The following is a 20601-nucleotide window of genomic DNA, read 5'->3' on the forward strand; positions in this document are numbered from 1 at the left end:
CCTGTTGGATAAAGTAATTTCCTGGCCACACCTTGCTGCATTGCTGCCTTGTAGATTTCAAGGCATCATTTGACCGCCTGCCAAGGGGAGCACTCTGCTCGAAACTAAAGAAATGGGTCATTCCTTCTAAGCTCCTGGAGTCCATTATTCAGCTTCACTCTAACACCTGGATTTGCTTCAATCTGTGTCCACAAGGGTGTGAAGCAGGGGTGCGTGCTAGCCGCCTTCTCTTCAGTTTGTTTAACTCCAATCTGCCTAAAACTCTTGATGCCATCAACAGCCACTCCCCTAAGATCGGTGGGGAACATATCAGCAATCTGCTTAATGCAGACAATCTAGCCCTGTTAGGCTTCACAAGAGTAGGGCTGCAGAGGTTGTGAAATCTGCTACATTCTTACACCTCTGTCAGCAGCTTACAGTTCAATTTAAACAAAACTAAAGTGGTAACATTTGGAAGGAAATCATACGAGGGGGGCTGATGGTTTTATGACGGCAATGAGATCACCAAAGGACACTCATACAAATATCTAGAGGGTCTTATTGATGCAAAAGGTTCCATTACTTTTCAACAGAAGGAGGTCGAAATAAAAGCCCTGGCCCTTCAGACGGCCCGGGCAAAATTAGCAAATACATTGTGGGGGTCAAGCCTCTTCCCCCTCTCGGACGTTATGAGGGCAAAAATAATTCAATCATTGTCATTTGCCAGTGAAGTCCTTCTGGGAAAAGATTGCAAACTAATTAACAAACTTGCCCCCGGGATATATAAATCCATCCTCCGTCTGTCGAGTTCTTCCTCCGCTAACCAGATCAGGCTGGAATGGGGCCTCTACGATCAGTAGGCTGTCAGAGCTGGCTCCTTTCTAAACCTGTGTCACAAACTTAGGGCTGGTAGGAGTGGCTGTTCAGAGGTACTTCTTTGGGATGGGATTTAATGTGGTGGACTGCCCAAGTTTCCAGAATGCAAGAGAGCTCTGAACTTCTACTTTGAGTCAATCTGCCTTCAGGCAGTGTATTAAGAAGTGTGTACGTCTCTGCTCATATCATTCTGACAAGGCCATTTTAGCTAAGAGTAAACATGCCTGGGCGGTCACTAACTCTTACAAGTTAATGCCATCTCCATCCAACTTGTCTGGCACTAACTCTAAATTTCAGAAGGCAAGATTTATGGCCCTGAGGCCTGGGGAATGGCCTTTTTTAAGACATCTTGCCAGATGGCGCCGGCCCTCAGAAGGAATAGCCTGCAGGGGCTATGGCCTGTGCAAGGAATCCCTTGTACATATTGTCTGCCTTTGCCCAGCCCTACAAGATGAGCATAAATCTCTTCTAAAGTGAGAGTGGAATGAACTGGGAATTCGGTCATGCCAGCAGACTATTATTGCCTCCCTCAATCCAGGCAATACACCCTAAACATTCAGTTTACCAGGTTTGTTGCCTTAGCCATCAATGAACTCGGCCGCTCTAGGCCTATGCCAGGTGGCTCTGGCTTCATCTGCTCAGGGAACCCCCAGTTGGCACCCAATTCCAAAGGCTGACCCATCGGTAGGAAGAGTCAGGCGGTGCTGCTCTTGAGTGGATCACTGTATGTGAATTTTTTGTTACCGGATGCTGCAAGACTGCATCTCTCATCCGATTACTTTAAAGTCCACCAAAGGGATCTTTGGCGTCCACTCCCGAGGTGCTGTGAGCCTGTCCTTCTCATCCGATTATTTTAAGGTCCACCAGAGGAACCTTATGGGCCCACTCCCCTGACTCTATGCTTTTGCACCTGGATTGTTGGTTACTACAGTGGTTGTTAAGTGCTCCTTGCTCCTCGTTGAACAGATCACCGGCCGGATGTCTTTGAATAATCTGTGAAAGTTGCTGCTACCTGCTAGCCCTTGACACTGCAGAATGTATTAGATCTGACTTTGAAAAATTGCTACTACCATCTTTTTTTACCTTGGCGCTTTGCTGTGGATTTACACTCTTTTTTTTCATTCAGTCTTTTTATAAGATGATTGCCTCGGTAAGCTTTAGCTTGGTCCTTGTTGCTGCAATTACCCTTCCCCGCATGGGCACTGTGCTGCAAATTTATATTCTCTTTTATTAATTTTGTTAACTTGATGATTGTCTTGTAAAGCCCCAGTATTGCTCTTATTGCTTTTAACACTGGTGTTTGACTGTCGGGCCGTAATTTTAACTCTAATGCTCTTACATCTAGGTGGGTGGTGCTACTGTTTTTTAAACATATTTTATTGCATTTCCAACACATTCCAGCCAAACAATAATGGCATAGAATCACATTACCAAGCAATTGAGCAACACAACTAAACATTAGCCGCTTGTTCCACTGCCAGATCTCCCCCTCACGCCCCCAAGTACCCTTGAATGTTCATTAGGTGGCTGTCACACATACATGTGATATGTCTCCTACACCGTAACATCTGTTTAATCAATGTCCAATGCGTACCTGGGATAAGGGAATGCCCCTATAGTCTGCACATTTTTGCCAAATCTTGGGATGCTTATGTGGGCAGCCCCTCGCCTAATTTATAGGTATCTCTAAGCGCATACATTGCTCCAGGCCTTGTTTTCAGACACCGCAACATAGGAGGTGACTTTGATTTCCATACTCTGGCAATGTCTCTCTTCGCTACTGTTAGGCCTAATAACAACAGTGTATGTTGATAATGTTTTTCCTCCAATACTTTCGACCTCATGGAGAAGTATTAGTTTGGGGTCCAGTGGTACTCTTTGCGATAGGGCTGCAACAAGACACCCCATGATCCTGCCACCCCCTGCCCCCGCACCGAAATGGCTTCAGCACGGGGCAATCCCAACAGTGTGTACAAATGTATCTTCTGCCCCTTGACAACGGAAGCAGTTTGGTAATGCTATCACATCCATGCACCAGAGGAGTTGCTTGGTATAATATGCCCTATTAAGATATTTTTGTTGTATCATGTGTAAGCGTGAGGGAATAACCACCTCACTGGGCGACCACACTGCTTCGGCCCATTCACCGTCATCTAAGGCTATGTTATCCTTCTTCCATGACCGTTCCAAGGCCTCCAATGTGTGTGGGCTGTTAACTATCAGAGAGCGATTTAGCTTGGATATTTTAAAAGTGCGCATACCTCACTTTAGGAGCTTGCCCTCTAATGGGGTGAACTCCAGCAACATTGTCAATGACCTGACATTGGACAATAGAGCGTGTCTTAATTGCAGGTATTTGTGGCAATGTGTGTGGTACAAATGGTATTCTTTCTGTAAGTCTTGAAAGGATTTTAAGTGAGACCCATTTATTGCGTCCCCATTTAATGTAACACCTATTAGGTCCCATTTCCCAAATACTTGCAATTGGGCGACCTGTTGGAGAATCATCCTGTCCCACAAAGGTGTCATTTCTGTGAGGGTTCCCAACAGTCCCATGCACTGATGGACCTTGTGCCATGCCTTAACCACTACTTGCCTCGCCGGGGGTAGGCAGGTGGGCCTCTTATTGCTGTATAGCAAGCCCAGTAAGAAGGTGTCGTACATTGCCCATTTTTCAGCAGCATAAGCTGGGTCGTTATGTTGGCCACTCATTAATACCTAGCATGTGGGAAACCACATAATACAAATACAAATCTGCAGGTATTATGCCCCCTTCATATGTATAAAAGAAGCATGTGGCTAAGGATATACGAGGGGTCCCTCCGTTCCAGAGGCATCTCGATGATATGGAGTTAATTTGTTCGAACCACTGACAGGATTTTATACAGATAGTTCTGCTCTTGTTATAGTAGCCTAGGGAGGGAGATCATCTTAAACATCGAGGGTCTTCCCATCATGGAAAGGGACAAAGCGACCACGTTTCAACCTGTTCCTTTCTTGGATAGATTCATAAAAAGACCGGATGTTTCCCCAAAAATATGTAGGACCTCAATTATACGTGGCCCAGGTCAGACGTAAAGATTAATATGTCATCCGCATATAGGGATATTTTGTCTGAGATATTGGGGGCCCAGTCAAAGCCTCTAACCAATGGGTCTATCTTGACCTATTCAGCCAATGGTTCTGTTGCCAAGGTGAATAGTAGGGGTGAAAGTGGACACTGCTGGTGTGTTCCCCTTTGTATCTGGAAGATCTCTGAGTTGTGCCCCACAATTCTAAAGGATGCTGTATTGTCTGAATATAATAACTGAATATAGGAAATGAATCTGGGTCCAAAATTCAGCCTACGTAATAGTGCGAACAAGTATGTCCAATTGACTGAATCGAATGCCCTGTCCAAGTCCGCCAATTAAAATGGCGGCTGGACGGCCTAGGTGACGGGCTAGATCCAATGCGTTAGAAGCCCTCCTTATGTTATGGCATGTTGTCTGCCCCGGCATAAAGCCAGCTTGGCCTGGATGAATTAAATTTAGTATGCATGGTTGCAGTCGATTGGCTAGAGCCTTGACCTCTATAATCAGCAAAGAGATTGGGTGGAATGAGGAGGGTTCTTTGGGGGAGCGGTCCGGCTCCTGAAACAGCACAATTTCGGCATGATGCCAGTTTTGATGCAGAAGCCCCTCTTCCACTGAAGTGTGGATTGTGTTCACTAGTTGCTTCCCCAATCTAGACATAGAGGCCTTTAGAAATTCACAAAGGAAATCCATTGGGGCCTGGTGCATTGTCCGTATGAAGATCAGCCAGTGTGAGAGCGAGCTCGCCCTCCGTGAAGGCCTCGTGCAGGCTCATGCAGGCCTCTGTTGACAATGTACGCTTGGGTAGGTCATTTACAAAACCTAGGACCAATTGATGTGTGAGTATCTCTTATCGGGTGAAGACCGTCTTATAGAATGATGCAAATTTTTTGACAAATATATGTGGGTTGGTTATCTGAGTGTTAAGTTTGTTCCTTAGTAATGGTAAATTACGTGCGTATGTCTTGTTGACAGAGCCGATTTAGTAATTTACTTGACTTATCACCCTATTGGTAACTTCTACTCTGTTTGGCGCTCCATGCTAATTATCTTCATCTATATTAAGCTGGCCACATCTTTGTTGTACTATCGTTAAGTGTCTATGCTCCCCTCATCCGTAGCTGTCACACCCTTTTCAAGTGCTTTAATGCGCATCTCTAAGGCATGTATATCTTGTGTTGTGCATTGCTGTTCCTCTGTGCAAAAACGTATATCAATGCCACACAATACGGGCTTAAGCGGCTCCCACAATGTAGCAGCCCTTGTCACAGAACCCTCATTGTGAGTAAAATATTCTGCTATGCCCTTGGTCATAGTTTGTTGATATTTGGGATTCTGTAAGTGCTAGGTGACATACACCAACAGGAGGGGGTTTAACTGGGCCAGTATGCAATTTTGTCCAAAGTGGAGAATAAGCTGATAGTTCCCTGGCCAGTACTTCCATATTTGTAGCTTTGTATGCATGTTTTGTGGGAATGAAGAAATAATTAATACGGGAGAGTGAGCTGTGTACTGTTGAGAGGTATGTAAAGCACGACTGTATGGGATGATGAATTCTCCATATGTCTGTGAGCCTCAGCGCATTTGCCATTGCGGAAGGCTTGGCACTGTCCGGCCTAAGCATGGGTAGTTGCTCATTGCTCCTATCCACAATGGGCTGCATAACATTATTCCGATCACCCTCAAACAGTAGGAGCCGATCTAGGAAGGACCCCCACAGTCTATTCAAACTATCTAGCAGAGGCTGGCCCAGTGAGAGGGGAGAGTATACACAACACAGAGTGAGAGTTTCACCTATACCATGGCTGTCACTACTGTATAGCGTCCCAGACAATCTGTCCAGATCTGTAGCACCTGATATGGCAGGGCATGTTGAATTAGGATGCTAGTGCCAATAGAGCTTCAAGCAAAGCCGGAATGGTATATCTGGTGATATCCGTATCAAGCTAGGCATGAGGCCTTGATACCCAGAAAGTGTGTCTCTTGTAGCATTAAAATGTGTGCCCTGGTCTGTTTTACATTTTCAGGACTGCGCCTCGTTTGCTACTATCAAGCACCCCATGCATGTTCTGTGACATGATGCTGCCAAGTGATGCCTTAGGACTCCCCATAATCTCTGGGTATGTAGGTATATGTGTCAGTCTGGATTATGGGAGGACGACCCGGGGTGTGTGATGCGGGAACATGCTCCAGTGTAAACAAACAACAATAACAAGCCAACCAAATTTCCCTCCACCCCTATACTCCATAACCTCTGAAGTATCTATTGCTGTATACATATCGTATGACCCCCCCCCCCCCCAACTGGAAGTACCCACATTCTGTGACCAATTGATCACTAACTCCCATAACTAGTCCTTTAAGGTGGCAAAATTACAAATCTCCCCTCCGTCATCTGCCCCCATGGCACATGCATGACAGCATCAATCTAGCGTCTCCTTAGGAGTTATGTTTCCCATCACCTCCCCCTGCATTGTTCCACATCAAGTCTTTGTCTCAGGCCCCCAGTTGCACCATGTAGAGTGGGGTTCGCCTCTTCTGGGAGGCTGTGGCAAGGCCCGACCCCTCTGGTCCCTGGGAGGAGTCAGAGTCCAGGCACGGGGCGTAAGGCTTCAATATCATACTCTCATCAGCCCAGCGAAGCCCCTCCTCTGGAGTGTCAAAAAAGTGAGTCTTCGACTTGTGGACCACCCTCATACGAGCTGGGTACAGCAGCATATACAATAAATTGAGCTTACGAAGTCTTTGGATTTGGTAAATGTTTGTCGTTGCACCACCCTCATGTGATTGAGGAAGATCATTATGGCAAAAATTTGGTAGGTGAGTTTGGTCTGTGTACAGGCAAACCTAAGGATGGCGCCTCTATCCATGTAATTCAACAGCCAGGCAATCAATGGGCGTGGGCAGGCTCCAGGTGGTGGTTTCATTGATAGTGCCCTTTCTGATCTCCCTACTACGAAGCAAGTGGATAATGACCCATCAGGCATCATTGAGTGGATCCATTTGGTGAGCAATGTGTCTGCTGCATTTCCTTCACATCCCTCGGAAATCCTACAAATCTTATATTGTTTCTACACGCTCTCTCCTCAGCATCCTCAACCCGTAAAACCAATTCCTTGGTGATAGCCTCCGGGCTCTGTACTTTACGTTATAGGGTATTCACGGAGTCATCTACTCCTGAGAGCCTTGTCTCAGCCTCTGAGATGTATTCTACTGCATTCCGTAAGTCTTGTCACAGTAATGGAACATCTGAGCCAACCATTCCTATCTTTGCGTCTAGCATGTCTTTCAAATGGGTAATTACTGCTAATAATGCTGTGGTGTCCGGGTTAGAAGCTGGATGTCCCCCAAGATCCGGCTGCAGCGCTGCACTGCTTGATTGTGTAAATGAGTCCATAGTGCATTGATTCGGGCCTAGTGGCAGCTTGTCTTTGGTCATGTTGGCTGATTATGTTACTCCCTCTATTGTGCGGTTGGTCTGGGCTCTCAGGCAGCTCCCCAGGCCGTTGATGGACTTGTGGCTCAGAAAATGCATGTTCTCCTAGGGAGTGCTCAGGGAGCGGCAAATGTCAGTTGCTGTGGGCTAGATTTGGAAACCCAGGTATCCCCATCCTGGCCAGGTGGTATGCTGATTTAGGGGTGGTCTAGCCCTGTCCCTCCGGCTGCACAGAACCTCACCAAGGATAGAGGGCAGAGAATGCTCCCTATGCCCAACTGGCGCAAGCCTGTGCTTGGGCCAACAGTCCAAGCCTCACTTCTTCCAAGCCAGTCCTCAGCTAAACCGTTGGTAAAACGGCATTGACCACCTCCGCGGACGTATGCTATGGCGGGTGGGACATGCCCCCAGTCTCAACTGGGTGGGCGGCCGCCGCCCTTTGGAGACTCACTCGCAACTGTGGAGGGTGGGTCTGACCACCACCCCAGCTCCACCTTCAGAACAGCAGTCCAACCACCACAGCTGCCCGGTCCGCCCCGATCCATCAGCCTCCTTATCTGTGTGCTGGCCTCAGGCCCCGGGATGATGGTCTCACCGCTCTACAGCCGTCCCCTCTGGGATGTCTTTCTGAGTCACAAGTCTGTGCTGTGTGTGACGTGGGTTTCTACTGTTTTTGCACATTAGCTGTCCTGCTATGACGCCAGATACCTGTGCCCCCCACCAGCTTCGCTGTTTTTATTCACTTGTGTTTTTATCAAATTTGTGATGGTTTATAATTCAGCACACAATAAAGATGATTATTGATAGCATTGACAGAGTCTGTGCAGGTATATTACCTACAAGTATTACTCTATCAGCATGTAATCTGCTTGTGCGATATGGACAGGAATGCAGAAATGGTGCATATGGGGTGAAGTGGGAACCTGAATGTGAACCCAGGAGCAGTAACACATTTACCTAATCTCCACTTGCAACTCAGTTCCCTGGAGGGACAAGATCCTAATTTGAGCGGGTGAGCGCCACCAGCAGTTACTTTTGAGGACTGGCACTTATTTGTCTGAATCAGATACTTACTGAGTGCAACAGAGGGAAAACTCGCAGATAGGAAATATGGAGGAAGACAAAGATGGCGAAACAATCACAAAGGGAGAAAGCACGAACCTGCAAGAGTAGAGAAAGGGCAAGGGGGTGTCTGGTAGTTAATTAAAGACTACCAGCCTTGGTATGTGGCATGTTAAGGTTTAATTGCAGTTGCCACTGTCACTCTTTCTTTCACAAATTAAGTACTGCGAGGGACACAAGACAGGAATGTGTCAGGGACACCCCAGGACAGGCCCACAGGTATAGGTCCTGGTCAATAAGAAAACAAAAACAAAGTTAGTGGCATGGGGCTTCCCAATCAGCAAAACTCTTTAAAATTCAATTACTGCTGGCCATATCACCCCTCAGAGTGCATGGTTGAAAATGCATTGTCTTGTAGGGAATGGAGCACAGGTGCTGTATTGGCAGGGATAATGAAATGGTGAAGTCTGTTCAGTGAATTTATGTAGGACTGTCTAAGAGCTATTGCAAAACATCACTATCACACCATACAAAAAGAATGTGTTTGGAAAGTTCCAATTATGATGATTTACCATCAATTGGAAAATGATCTAACATGCAATGGCCAGAGACTTGTGGTCTCATGTTTTTGACAATAACTCTTCTCTGTCTCCAAGGCAAGCTATCCCTGTCCAGGATGCCAGGTCACTTTCAAGGTTTTTGGTATTGCTTTCAGAGTTAAACTACTAAAGTATCTATTTCAAGAGGCTACTTTATAACTCATAGGAAAGGTGTGTTTCTGTATCTTCAGGTATAAGTTGACTGTGGCATTTCGTAAAGCCTTTAGCCCTATCAGGATGTCAGGCCACCTTCAAGGTTTTCTGTATTGCTTTCAGAGTTGAGCTACTAAAGTATCTATTTCAAGTAGCTAGTTTTAACCTCACAGGAAGGATGTGTTTCAATATTTTCAGATATAAGTTGGCTGTGGCTTGATTTAAATCCTTTTTAATGTAGAATGCAACATTAATGACTGCACATTTTGGACAGAATTCGAGCTTTGTAGCATTTATCCTTTTGAGGTCGAAGCCTACTAGACAGCCAGCTGTCTGGTTTGCTAACTACATCTTGGGTGCATTCAGAAAGCTTTCCTACAAATTCTTCCACCCATTGCGTACCATTGGCTTGGTGGTTCATAACTCACATTTGCTTGCTTTTCCTTTGCTGGCTGTATTTGTTTTGGGAACTCTAACTTAAGTTAATCTCTTCTTTTGCCCAAAGCGTGTTTATTGTATTCATCCACCAATACTGGATTTCTGAATACAAGCATTTAATTCTTGTTTTTGTCCTGTCCCATTTTCTGTGCCTTCAAAGACAGAGGTCAAATGTCAGGCTCTGTCTTCCAGTGAGCTTGGTGTTTACTTTTCTTTCTCAGTCTTTCAAATTGAGAGGATCTATGTGACAATCATGCTGAATAAGAGGGACTGGGAGTGTGCTTGAGGAAGGCTGTACAATGTTATTTTTTTCTAGCACAGAGCACAATTTAACTGTCTGTAAATGAACTATGCTGACCTTCCTAAACATATCAGAATTTGAAAAGCACAAACTAAATAATTTTTGATAATTCTTTAGTATGATGGAAACAAACATTGAAGATGTGTTGTTTCTAATGTCAGTGCACTACCACACCAGGCATACTCTACTCTCTGCCACTCCACTCTAATCTGCACCATTCCACACTACACCACGCCATTCCACACTGCATCACTGAACTTTACTCTGCAACACTCCACTCTACATCACTCTATGCCTCCCTTCTACTGTGCACAACTGCACTGTTTGCCACTGCACTCTTCGCTACTTCACTGTACACCACTCCACTCAATAGCACTAGATTCTACTCTGTATCAGTCTCCTCTACGCCAGTGTACTGTATGCCGGCCCACTCTATGCCATGCTAATTGGCCCAGCACTCTATGCCACTGTACTCTACTGCGCACCACTTTACTCTTTTCTGAATCAGTTTACTCTATGCCACTCCACTCAGTGCCATTCCACTCTATTCTGCGCCACTGCACTCAACTCTGCACCGCAGCACTCTATGCCACATTACTCAACACCAGTGCACTCTATGCCACTGCACTCTATGGCAATCTACTCTGCACCACTGCACTCTACCCCACTATACTCTACTTTGAAATACTGTACTGTATGCCATCGTACTCTACATCACTGCAATCTATGTCACTCTGTTCTACTCTGCATCACTATACTCTGTGCTACTGCTCTCTATGCCACTCGCCACTCTACTATGCACCACTCTACACCACTGCACTCCACGCCAATGCATTTAATGCCACTGCACTCTGTCACTACACTATACACCACTACACTCTATGCCAGTGCACTCTGCTCTGTACCACTGCACTCTGCTCTGTTGCCAATGCACTCTACTCTGTCACCACTGCACTCTAAGCCAATGCACTCTACACCACTTTACTCAAAACCCATGCACTGTATGCCACCACACTCTACACCAATCTACCCTGCAGTACTGCACTCAACACCACTATACTCTACTCTGCACCACTGTACTCTATGACATTGTACTTGCTATGTCAACACACTCTGAGGCACTCTATTCTACTCTGCAGCACTGTACTCTGTCACTGCTCTCTACGCAACTCTATGTTGCACCACTCTAAACCACTGCACTCTATGCCACTCTGCTACACACCACAGCACTCCCTGACAGTCTACTTTACAACCCTCCCTGCACTGTCTGCCACTAAATTCCATGTCACTCTACTATACACCACTGCACTCTACAACAGTCTACTGTACAACACTGCACTCTACACCACTGCACTGTACTCTGCACCACTCTACGCCTCTGCACTCTAACCTGCACCAATCCACACCACTTGACTTTACTCCACTCTACAACACTGCACTCTCTGCTACTGAATTCTACACCACTTTTCTGTGATCCCTTGCACTCTATGGCACTACACTCTACTGCACTCTATGCCAATGTGCTGGACGCCACTAAACTCTACGCCACTCTACTCTGCATCGCTCCACTGTAAGCCACTGCACTCTACACCAACCCACTCTAAGCCACTTTAATCTACTCTGTACCACTGCACTCTGATACTGCACTCGATACCACTTCACTCCTCTCTACCTCACTGCACTCTACTCTAAAACAATCTATTCAGCACTCTATCCACTCTACACATTCCAGTCTACGCCAAGCTACTCCACTCTATGCCACTGCATTCAACCTTGTGTCACTCCACTTGATTCTGCGCCACTGCACTCCACACTACGTTACTCTAAAACCAATACACTGTACAACACCGGACTCTAAAGCAATCTACTCTGCACCACTACACTGTACACCACTATTGTCTACAACACTCTACGCCACTGCACTCCACAACAGTGCACTCTACAATGCCACACTTCACTCTCCACCACTCTACCCTGCACCACTCTACTCTGCACAACTGCACTCTACTCTGTACCACTCTACTCTACTGCACTCTACACCAGTCCACTCTATGCCATTCTGATCTACTGTGCACCACTGCACTCTATGACACTGCACTCTACACCACTTCACTCCTTGCCTCGCTACTCTACTCTGCACCATTCTACTTTATGCCAGTGTACTCTGCCCTACTCTGCTATGCTCCACTTCACTTTTCACCACTGCACCCTACACCACTCCCTTCTAAGTCACTCCAATCCACTCTGCACCACTCCACACTACTTCACTCTATGGCATGCTACTCCTGAAAACTGCATTATGTGCCACTGAACTCTATGCTAATGCAGTCCATGCTACTACTCTAAGCCACTGCACTCTACCCGGCACCACTCCACTCTACCCTGCACCACTCCAATCTGCACCACTTTCCTCTACTTTGCAACAATCTACTCTATGCCACTGTACTCCATGCCACTCTGCTCTGCCCCACTTCACGCTGTGCCACTCTACTCTCCACTACTCTACACCACTGTCCTCTATGCCACCCCAATCTAAACCACTGCACTCTAAGCCAAAGCACTCAACAGCACTTTACTCAAAACCAAAGCACTCGACGCCAACTACACTACACTACACTGCACTGCATGCAATGCCACTGCACGCTACACCACTCTGCTCTACACCACTTTACTCTACACAACTGCTCTCTGCACCACTCTACTCTATGCCACTCTGCACTCCAAGACTGCACTCACTGCCAGTTAACTCAGTGCCACTCTACTATTCACCAGAGCACTTTACACCACTGCACCCTATGCTACTGCACGCTGCACCACTTTACATCAATGTCCTCTGTCACTGCACTCTCTACCACTCTGTTCTACTCTGTGCCACTCTAATCTGTGCCAAACTGTGCAAGAATGCACTCCCTGCCAATGAACTCAACACCACTCTACTCTCCGCTATTCCACTGTAGGCCACTGGTCACTTCATCGCTCAACACCATTGTACTCTACGTCACTGCACTCCACACCAATCTACTCTGCACCACTACACTTTACACCACTTCACCCTAGGCCACTCCACTCTACTGCATGGAACTCCACTCTATGACATTATACTCTACAATGCTCCACTCTATGATGCCCTACTACACTAAACTCAACTATGCTCTGACACGCTACTCCATTCTATGCCACTCTACAATAGTACTCCACTGTATGACACACTATGCAACTCCCTCTATGCCATTCCATGCCACATTACTCCACTCTATTCTACAACACACTACTCTGTCACTCAGGCCACTCCACTTTACTATACACCACTCTACTCCACTCTATGCCATTCCAATCTCCTACACTATTCCACTCTATACCACTCCATTCCATGACAATCTACTCCACTCTAGACCACTCTACTCTACAACATTCTACCCCACTCTTTGTAACAACCTCTACATCACTTCACTCGGCGCTACACCACTCCATGACACTCTATGCTACTCCACACTATGACACTCTACTCCCCTCAACTCCACTGTGCGCCCTTCCACTCTACTACACTCTGCATCCTCTAGGACACTCCATAACACTCAATGACAATCCGCTTCATTCCACTCCAATAAACTCTACTGTACACCACTACATGTCACTCCTTACCACTCCACTCAACTCCACTTTATGCCATTCCATGCCACTATTCTTTACGCCACTAACATTTAGTCATACGGAACAGCTGCCACGCTGCTGTACAACATGGCTAAAACATTGGTAAAGCCAATAGCTCTTGCATACACGAGACCTATTGGTTTTACCAATATTGGTTTATCTATAGGAAGTGTTGTTACCACTAACATGGCGTCGGAGCATGGTCACCTTGTCCGTGAAGCACCTGCTTGGTTATGGATGATCAGGTGGGATTACAGACAAGTCAGGTAGGGCATATGTGAGAGGCTGGCAGTGTATGAGTGTGTGAAAGTGGAGCTGTAAGTGTTTCTTTGGTTGCCATGAGTGAGGTGCTCCTGTCATGGCACTGTGGCTGAGATGCTTTGAAGGAGAGTACAATCACAGGCATTGGGTCAGTGTACGATGGTCAGAATAGTGGATAAGGAGAGTAGGTTGGCAAAATAATCGGATTTGTACCTATCTTGACATCAACCAGTAACATTGATACCTAGCATCTTTAGCTGCCCTGCAAACATGAATTATTCCCACCGGGTTTGCAGGGCTTTTACTGCTCCCTTGAGTAGCTGTTCATTAAACAAAATAACCACATGATGTGTGAGGAGGGACCGTTTTGGCTTAAGTGATCTCTTGGAAGTTTTCTCAAACATTGACATTAATCACAAAATGATTGTCCTTACTGCTTGCAACGTAGATTAAAGGCACACATTAAAGCAGACATCCAATGGACCCTGAATGGCATAAGAAAAGGCATATTAAGAATTCTCCCAGGTCCTTTATAACCTATCCTATTATTCTTTAAATTATAGTCTTATGTAGATCTCCACCATTCAAATGGCTGTGTATTGTTTGGTGCATTGCTCTGTTCAAGCGGCATTTGTCATTGTTTGCATGCTCTTCATACCCTTTGACAGAGAAATGTGGTTCTTGGGACAGGCATCCAGCAGCAAATAGCAGGACAGATATTTACATACATAAATGTTCCTGTGATTGCTGCTTCCTGGCTGCGCTGAAGGTGAGATGTGCACTTAGAATAGCTTCTCTAGAATGCGAATTACCTTTTCCTACCTGATGAATTTCGTGCACCGCAATATATCATAAAACAGCCGACGTCACAGGAATAATCTAAACTTTGCCTTGTGTGATCCAAGGTTTGGCAACTCCCCAGGATAGCTAATGCTATAAGTAATCATCACTTTGGAATATCCTGCTGGAGGGTAAATGAAGCAGCAAGTGTGACCCACTTGGAAGACTATTGATACGCATATGACACCTGTATTTTACCCTTAAATTGAACTATGCAAGATGCTCTCAAATTGTGGAATCTGAAGCAGTAAGGACTTGATTATTGGTGTAATAGTGGTAAATAATGTGAAGTTAGGAGGGAAACAAAGTAATATGGACCGGCGACTTGAATGCACTTGCACTTTACCTGCAAATGAAGTGAGGTCAGGAGCTATGTTGGGCCACAGAAGATCCTGGTCTGGCCACAGTGCTTGATTTTAGATAGCATCAACTGTTTTACAGGATGAATTACATAATAGCGAGGTTTATGGTGTTAAAGTAGGCTATTTTAAGCTGAGGAAAAGTACGTTTTTTTTAGAACTGTATTTTTTTAGCAATTCAAACAAATGTATTCGATTTGATTTTGTATTTATTGAAATGGTGTGCAATGGCTTTAATTAACTACGAAAATAAATTTGACTTGATTTGATATCCATTGCCTTCTGTTATCACCTGCTAATGTAATATTGTTTGTTTTTTCCAGAGTGTTCATATACACAAGCCACAGTTCCTAGCACTACACTGTCAAGAAGTAGGAGGAAAAAACTACGAAGCCTCAATGGCTTATGTGGACAAGCTTGTCAAGTGAGTATTAGGTCATACATTGGTGATTTCAATATCCATATGACAAGATATGATGGTGTTCTTGTTGACATCGTGCATACCGAAAGAAAAATATAATTTTATCTCATAAAGTTTGCTACATTTGAGCGGGGTCTGCAGTCATGACTTCTGCCAGTGCCTTCTGGTTTTGTGGTAGTCCTATTGTTTTAAGAATATCTCACGAGACCTTCGACAACTACTGAATAAAATACACATTTCTCTTTTCAGTCAATAAAGTCCGTATGTCAGCCAAATATGAAGACATAATCTGCCTTTTGGAATCTGGTCTTTTACGTTGTGAAAAAAGACTAGCTGTGCTTCTGTGAACCAAGCCAAATAGTTTATCTGCCAAATTAGAACAACAAAATAAGGACGGTCTCCAATTTATGACAGGGGTAGAATGTTGCTCAATCTGGGACATTTCCAAATGCTTATTTTAGGAGATAGCACGTCTTTATTAAAAGTTTCTTTTTTTAAAACGGAAACATTTGCTAATATAAAATGTATTTTTAAAAGTGACATTACTAAATTGGCGAATACTGTATTTTCTAGGAATTTATTTGTCGGAATGTTCAGTGGATGCGTCTGTTTCTCAGCTTCTGATTCTGTAAGGAGGAGATTCTTCCTTTGGCTGCTCCTAGTCTCTGTTCATACTTCTTCTGTAATCAACGACTTGAAGTTTTTTCCTTTAATGATTCAGTTGTCTTTCTCTTCTGTCAATGGGGAGAGTCCTCATAAATGCGCCTCTCTCCTATCCTAACCTGAAGTGAATTCAGATAAGGGAAGCCATGAAAGCGGGAAAGTGGTTATTTTGCAAACTTCCCATACATAAGAAAGCAATAATGCTAAAAAAATGAATAGAAACTGCAAGAATGAACATTTGGTAGAAACATGCAACTTCTATCATACCTATTGGGAAATAAGCATATCCCCTTTAGGAAAGGGTAATGGGGTCAGCCCACCAGGTCAGCCAAGGTCTCAACCTTCACTTCCCTTTTGAATAACGACTCATCATAGTTAGTGATTCTCCTGCTTGGAAGGGGATCTCTGTGCCTTCAGTGCATTCAAGGGCTGTCATGCTCTCAGTCCCAGCACAGTCAGTGCTGGTCTCCGACAGGTCACACTGACCTAGATGGTAACAGTGACCTTCTTGACATAATGCAGTGCGTGCAGTCTCCACAACACAGCCATTGTGCCACATTTTTGTGACTCGGGCTGGTAAATACACCCTATCACTGTGAGCGCCATACCCCAGAACCGCCATACTCTCAGGAGTGATACCTGGGTTATGACTGCTAACAGACCGCACTGATGCACGTATGAATACCTAGAAACCGGCACCCAACCCTGCAAGTGGGGCAGTACTGCTATTTTGTTGAAATTAAGAATGCCAAAACAAGTTTGGGGTCGCTTATGTTGCCATCTGGAAGGGACTTGCAGGCCAGTTCAGGCTAGAGCGCTCCTTCTGAATTAGTTGTGATGAAGTCTAATTTGCATGTGGCTGATGTCTGCTTAAAATGGTATAGTAGGCAAAATATTATGGACTGGAACGTGCCCCAAGTGATTGCTAGTAGCTGAGGTGAATTCAAACAATCCATTTATCATTTTGCTCTTTGGTGCAGAGCCTACCATAAGTGTGATGGATATGCACAAATGTGGGCTTGTGCTCACTGTGCCACGGAACTCAAGCTATGTCATACTAATGAGGCCTAGTTAGGCCAAAACCAGTCTAACATGTTCCAGTCTGGAGTAGCCCACGTATTATATGTCTGGCCGGGCTGTTCCTATTGGAGAAGGATCATGACTGAGCTACGTGCAGCTGGACTCTGTTTGTGGTTGCATAGTGGGTGAAAAAAGTGGCCTGGTATGTAGCTCTGAGCAATCAGATTGATCATTCCATTCATTACGTTATTTTTTTTATTGCTGTACAGAAACCATGGCATGTGTTGCTGAGCACACAATTGTAGCTTTGTAGTTGAAGAACCAAATGGGCAAAAATATTGACAGGAAATCTTGTTGCCAAAGAAGCTGGATGCAGTGGAAAATAAGCATTGGCAAAGACTGCAGTTGTGACATACATATCCAGATGCTGACAATAATACACGCAGGCAAACCATGCTTCTGCAGTGCAAAACAGTTACAAAAGGATTGTTCAGTGCAAAAGGTTAATACAAAGATTGCTATGTGTATACATTATATGGATTATGTTAGACCTGACATCCTTGGTGTGGTATTACCCCACATTTACGCACACATTTTGGCTAAACTCGTTTAGGTGGGCATCAGGCCTTTGGTACTATACCTCTGTTGTCCCAGCTAATCAGTGCTAAAACCTGGTAACATTGGCCCACACCCAGTTGGCAAGTTACCTGTAAGTCTCTAGTAAATGGACCCAGGCCCTATAAATTAAATGCTATTAGTGGGAAGCAGCACACATTATGCCACCAGCTAAAGTAGCACCTTGAAACCATGTTTCAGGTCTACCACTGCAGCTTGTAGTGCAGTTTTTAACCGCCATTTTGGTCTTACAATATAAACATTTTGCCAGGCCTACACCTTCCTTATCAAATGTTTAAAGCATCCCTAAGGTAGGCACTAACCATCCTATGGTGGCGTGCATAGTATTTAGAAAGTGGGACATTTGTGTTTAAGTTTTACATGTCCTTAGAGTGAAAAACGCCCCAAGTCGTTGTACACAGTTGTTAAAGCCTATCTCTCCCATGGACCAACACTCGGTCACCTTATTATACTTAGTACAAACTTTAGATTGGGCACTGATAGGGATATGCTGTTTCCACTCAAATGAAATGTTACTGAAAATAGTCTTTAATGGTAAAATTAGAATTTAAATTACAATTATGAAAATGTCACTTTTAGACAGTTGTAACCAAAACACATCTTCCAGAACGCATGTGGGTATTAAACTAACTCGCAGGAGTGAAAATTGATGTTCTGTGTGACATGCAGTCCTCTAGTGAGCCTACGCTTCTGCCTCCCTTCAAACCACATATTTTTCTTTTTTTTTGGATTGATGTGTAATTGTGCTTTAATGGGCCTTGGCTCATCCTCCTTCAGCAACTAGACTCATTGGCCCAAGAATTTTCAGCCATTGGCTTAAGGCTTTGTCAGTCACAACTTGGAGCAGCTCACATGAGCATCTTTATCTGAACTTCTTTGCATTGGGGGTTTAGGAGTAGCCCTCTGCCTCTAACAAAATGTGCATAGGAGTATTTTACAACTGACAAGTCAAATCTGTCTTCACACATTTTTTTATCTGAAAAAATTGGTTATTAGGTGAGAGGGGTGTAAGCACCACTCAAATAATAAACACAATCCCTGTCAAGGTGAACTTCAAAAGTCACTAAATTAACCTCTGCCTAACCGTCTGGTAGCTTGGCATAAAAGCTCAGGCTTAACTTAGAAGGAACATGTAAATATTTATGCAATTAAATGCAGAGATAATGTGAAAACAAATCACAAAATATTCCCAAACCAATTTAATTTGTCCCTCTCCTGCTATATCTTTTTTGTGAGCAAGCGTCAACAAGAGGCATGTTTTCCCCCAAGGTTCTATAAGCTTTCTTATAGAGAGGCCTATGACGGAAGACATGCCATTGTTCACACTAACTTGAGTACAATTTAATATCTTCTCACACTTCCTCACATTCTTACACAACCCAACTGTGCTGTTTTCATCTGCATGCAAAGATTAGGAGGAGAAGCAGTGATGTTTGCAACCATATGTATGATAAAGACACCTGGCTGTATCACCGTCTCCGTTACCTTCACTATCATACGTTACTCACTACCTCCCTATTCTATTTGTACATTTTATGAAAGAAACCTCTGTCTCCTCTTCCTCTTTCTCTGACCATTCTTATCACTTGATGCTCACGTGTCTCACTTTCCCCGCCAAAATTAAGCCTTTAGTGTGACCTACCACCCTTCTCCTTCTGCAAAGGCACCAGAATCTAGAATTAAAAGTAAAACCTACTTGATGATGTGTTATCCTCCCCACCTCTGTAAGAATGTCTCGCTACTCACTGAAAACATTGTGCATACATTGTTCTGCACCTCTCTCAGTGCTCTCTCTGTCTCTGCGTCCATAAGTAGTGAATGCTCCTAACCGTTAAGACAGCAGGAGCAGCCACTGACATATTAGCAGCAGTTCTATCATAGCGACAGAGCTGCTGCAGTGAATGGGAATATTCATCCTGCTATCCTGGACCTATGGACCCAGGTGAGGCAGGGGAAGGAGGCTGGAGGTAGTGTTGCAGCACCAAAATCATCTTCTCCATCCCTCGGGTCTGAGTAAAGCCAAGGAAGAGCTGAAGTTGGTGCTGCACCACCTGCCGTATCTCCAGTTCCGCTCGGATCTGTGGTGACCTGGCAGTGGCTGGAGGAGGGGCATCAGCTTTAGATGAGTTCCCAAGAGTCTGAGGAGACCCAAGTGGAGGCATCTTCAGTCTTTGAGAAGTTGTGACATTTGGCATCTCAACTGATTGCCAACTTCATCAGAGTAATGATTTGTACTAGAATTAGATATTTTATGTCGTAATTTTCATTCTAAATACAGACCTTCCAACTTTAAAAAATATTGTCACCATGTGAGGAGGGGAGTGGTACTTTATGCTGAAATCTGATGGAGGCGTACTTCTGCCCCCTCACTCCACTAACGTCATCTCCCTTCTTAAAAGGACACAAACCTTGCTGGAACAGCCACCAATATTCTGGGGTGTTTTCTGAACACTTAGAGCCTGCTTACGAGTATACGTGCGGTTTTAGCACACCTGATGACCAATACCACAGGGGATGCTAATTATCAGGTGCAATGAACAACACCTATTACAGGTTTGTCGGGAATAACATGCCAATTTTATTGCTTAATGTAACAAAATCTGCAGGATACAGTAAACACTGTATGTTTTTCCCCTGTTAAATTTCAGCAGGTTTGATAATTGATGGCTGATAATTATCGGGTGTGTTAAATAATGCTCAACCCATAATTCCATCCCCTGCACAAACAAGAGTTTACGCAGGGGGTCAGAAAATAAGGACCCACTCGTAATCCGGCCCTTAATAGTCTCCTGCTGCTCAGAGCCTCCAAAGACAAGGTGGAAACCCATAAAT

The 20601-nt window shown here is 44.7% G+C and overlaps 1 protein-coding gene across 2 annotated transcripts in view; it reads left to right on the forward strand.

Annotated features, from left to right (window-relative positions):
• Positions 1 to 20601, forward strand: part of INPP5A (inositol polyphosphate-5-phosphatase A) — a 1526322-nt gene that overhangs the window by 590263 nt on the left and 915458 nt on the right. For both annotated transcript variants that reach the window (XM_069239762.1, XM_069239763.1), the window contains exon 3: positions 15353 to 15453. In XM_069239762.1, coding sequence (XP_069095863.1) covers positions 15353 to 15453 — 101 coding nt within the window. The remainder of the gene's footprint in view (positions 1 to 15352; positions 15454 to 20601) is intronic.

This window comes from Pleurodeles waltl, chromosome 6 (genome assembly GCF_031143425.1).
Source record: "Pleurodeles waltl isolate 20211129_DDA chromosome 6, aPleWal1.hap1.20221129, whole genome shotgun sequence".
In the NCBI taxonomy this organism is placed as follows: domain Eukaryota; kingdom Metazoa; phylum Chordata; class Amphibia; order Caudata; family Salamandridae; genus Pleurodeles; species Pleurodeles waltl.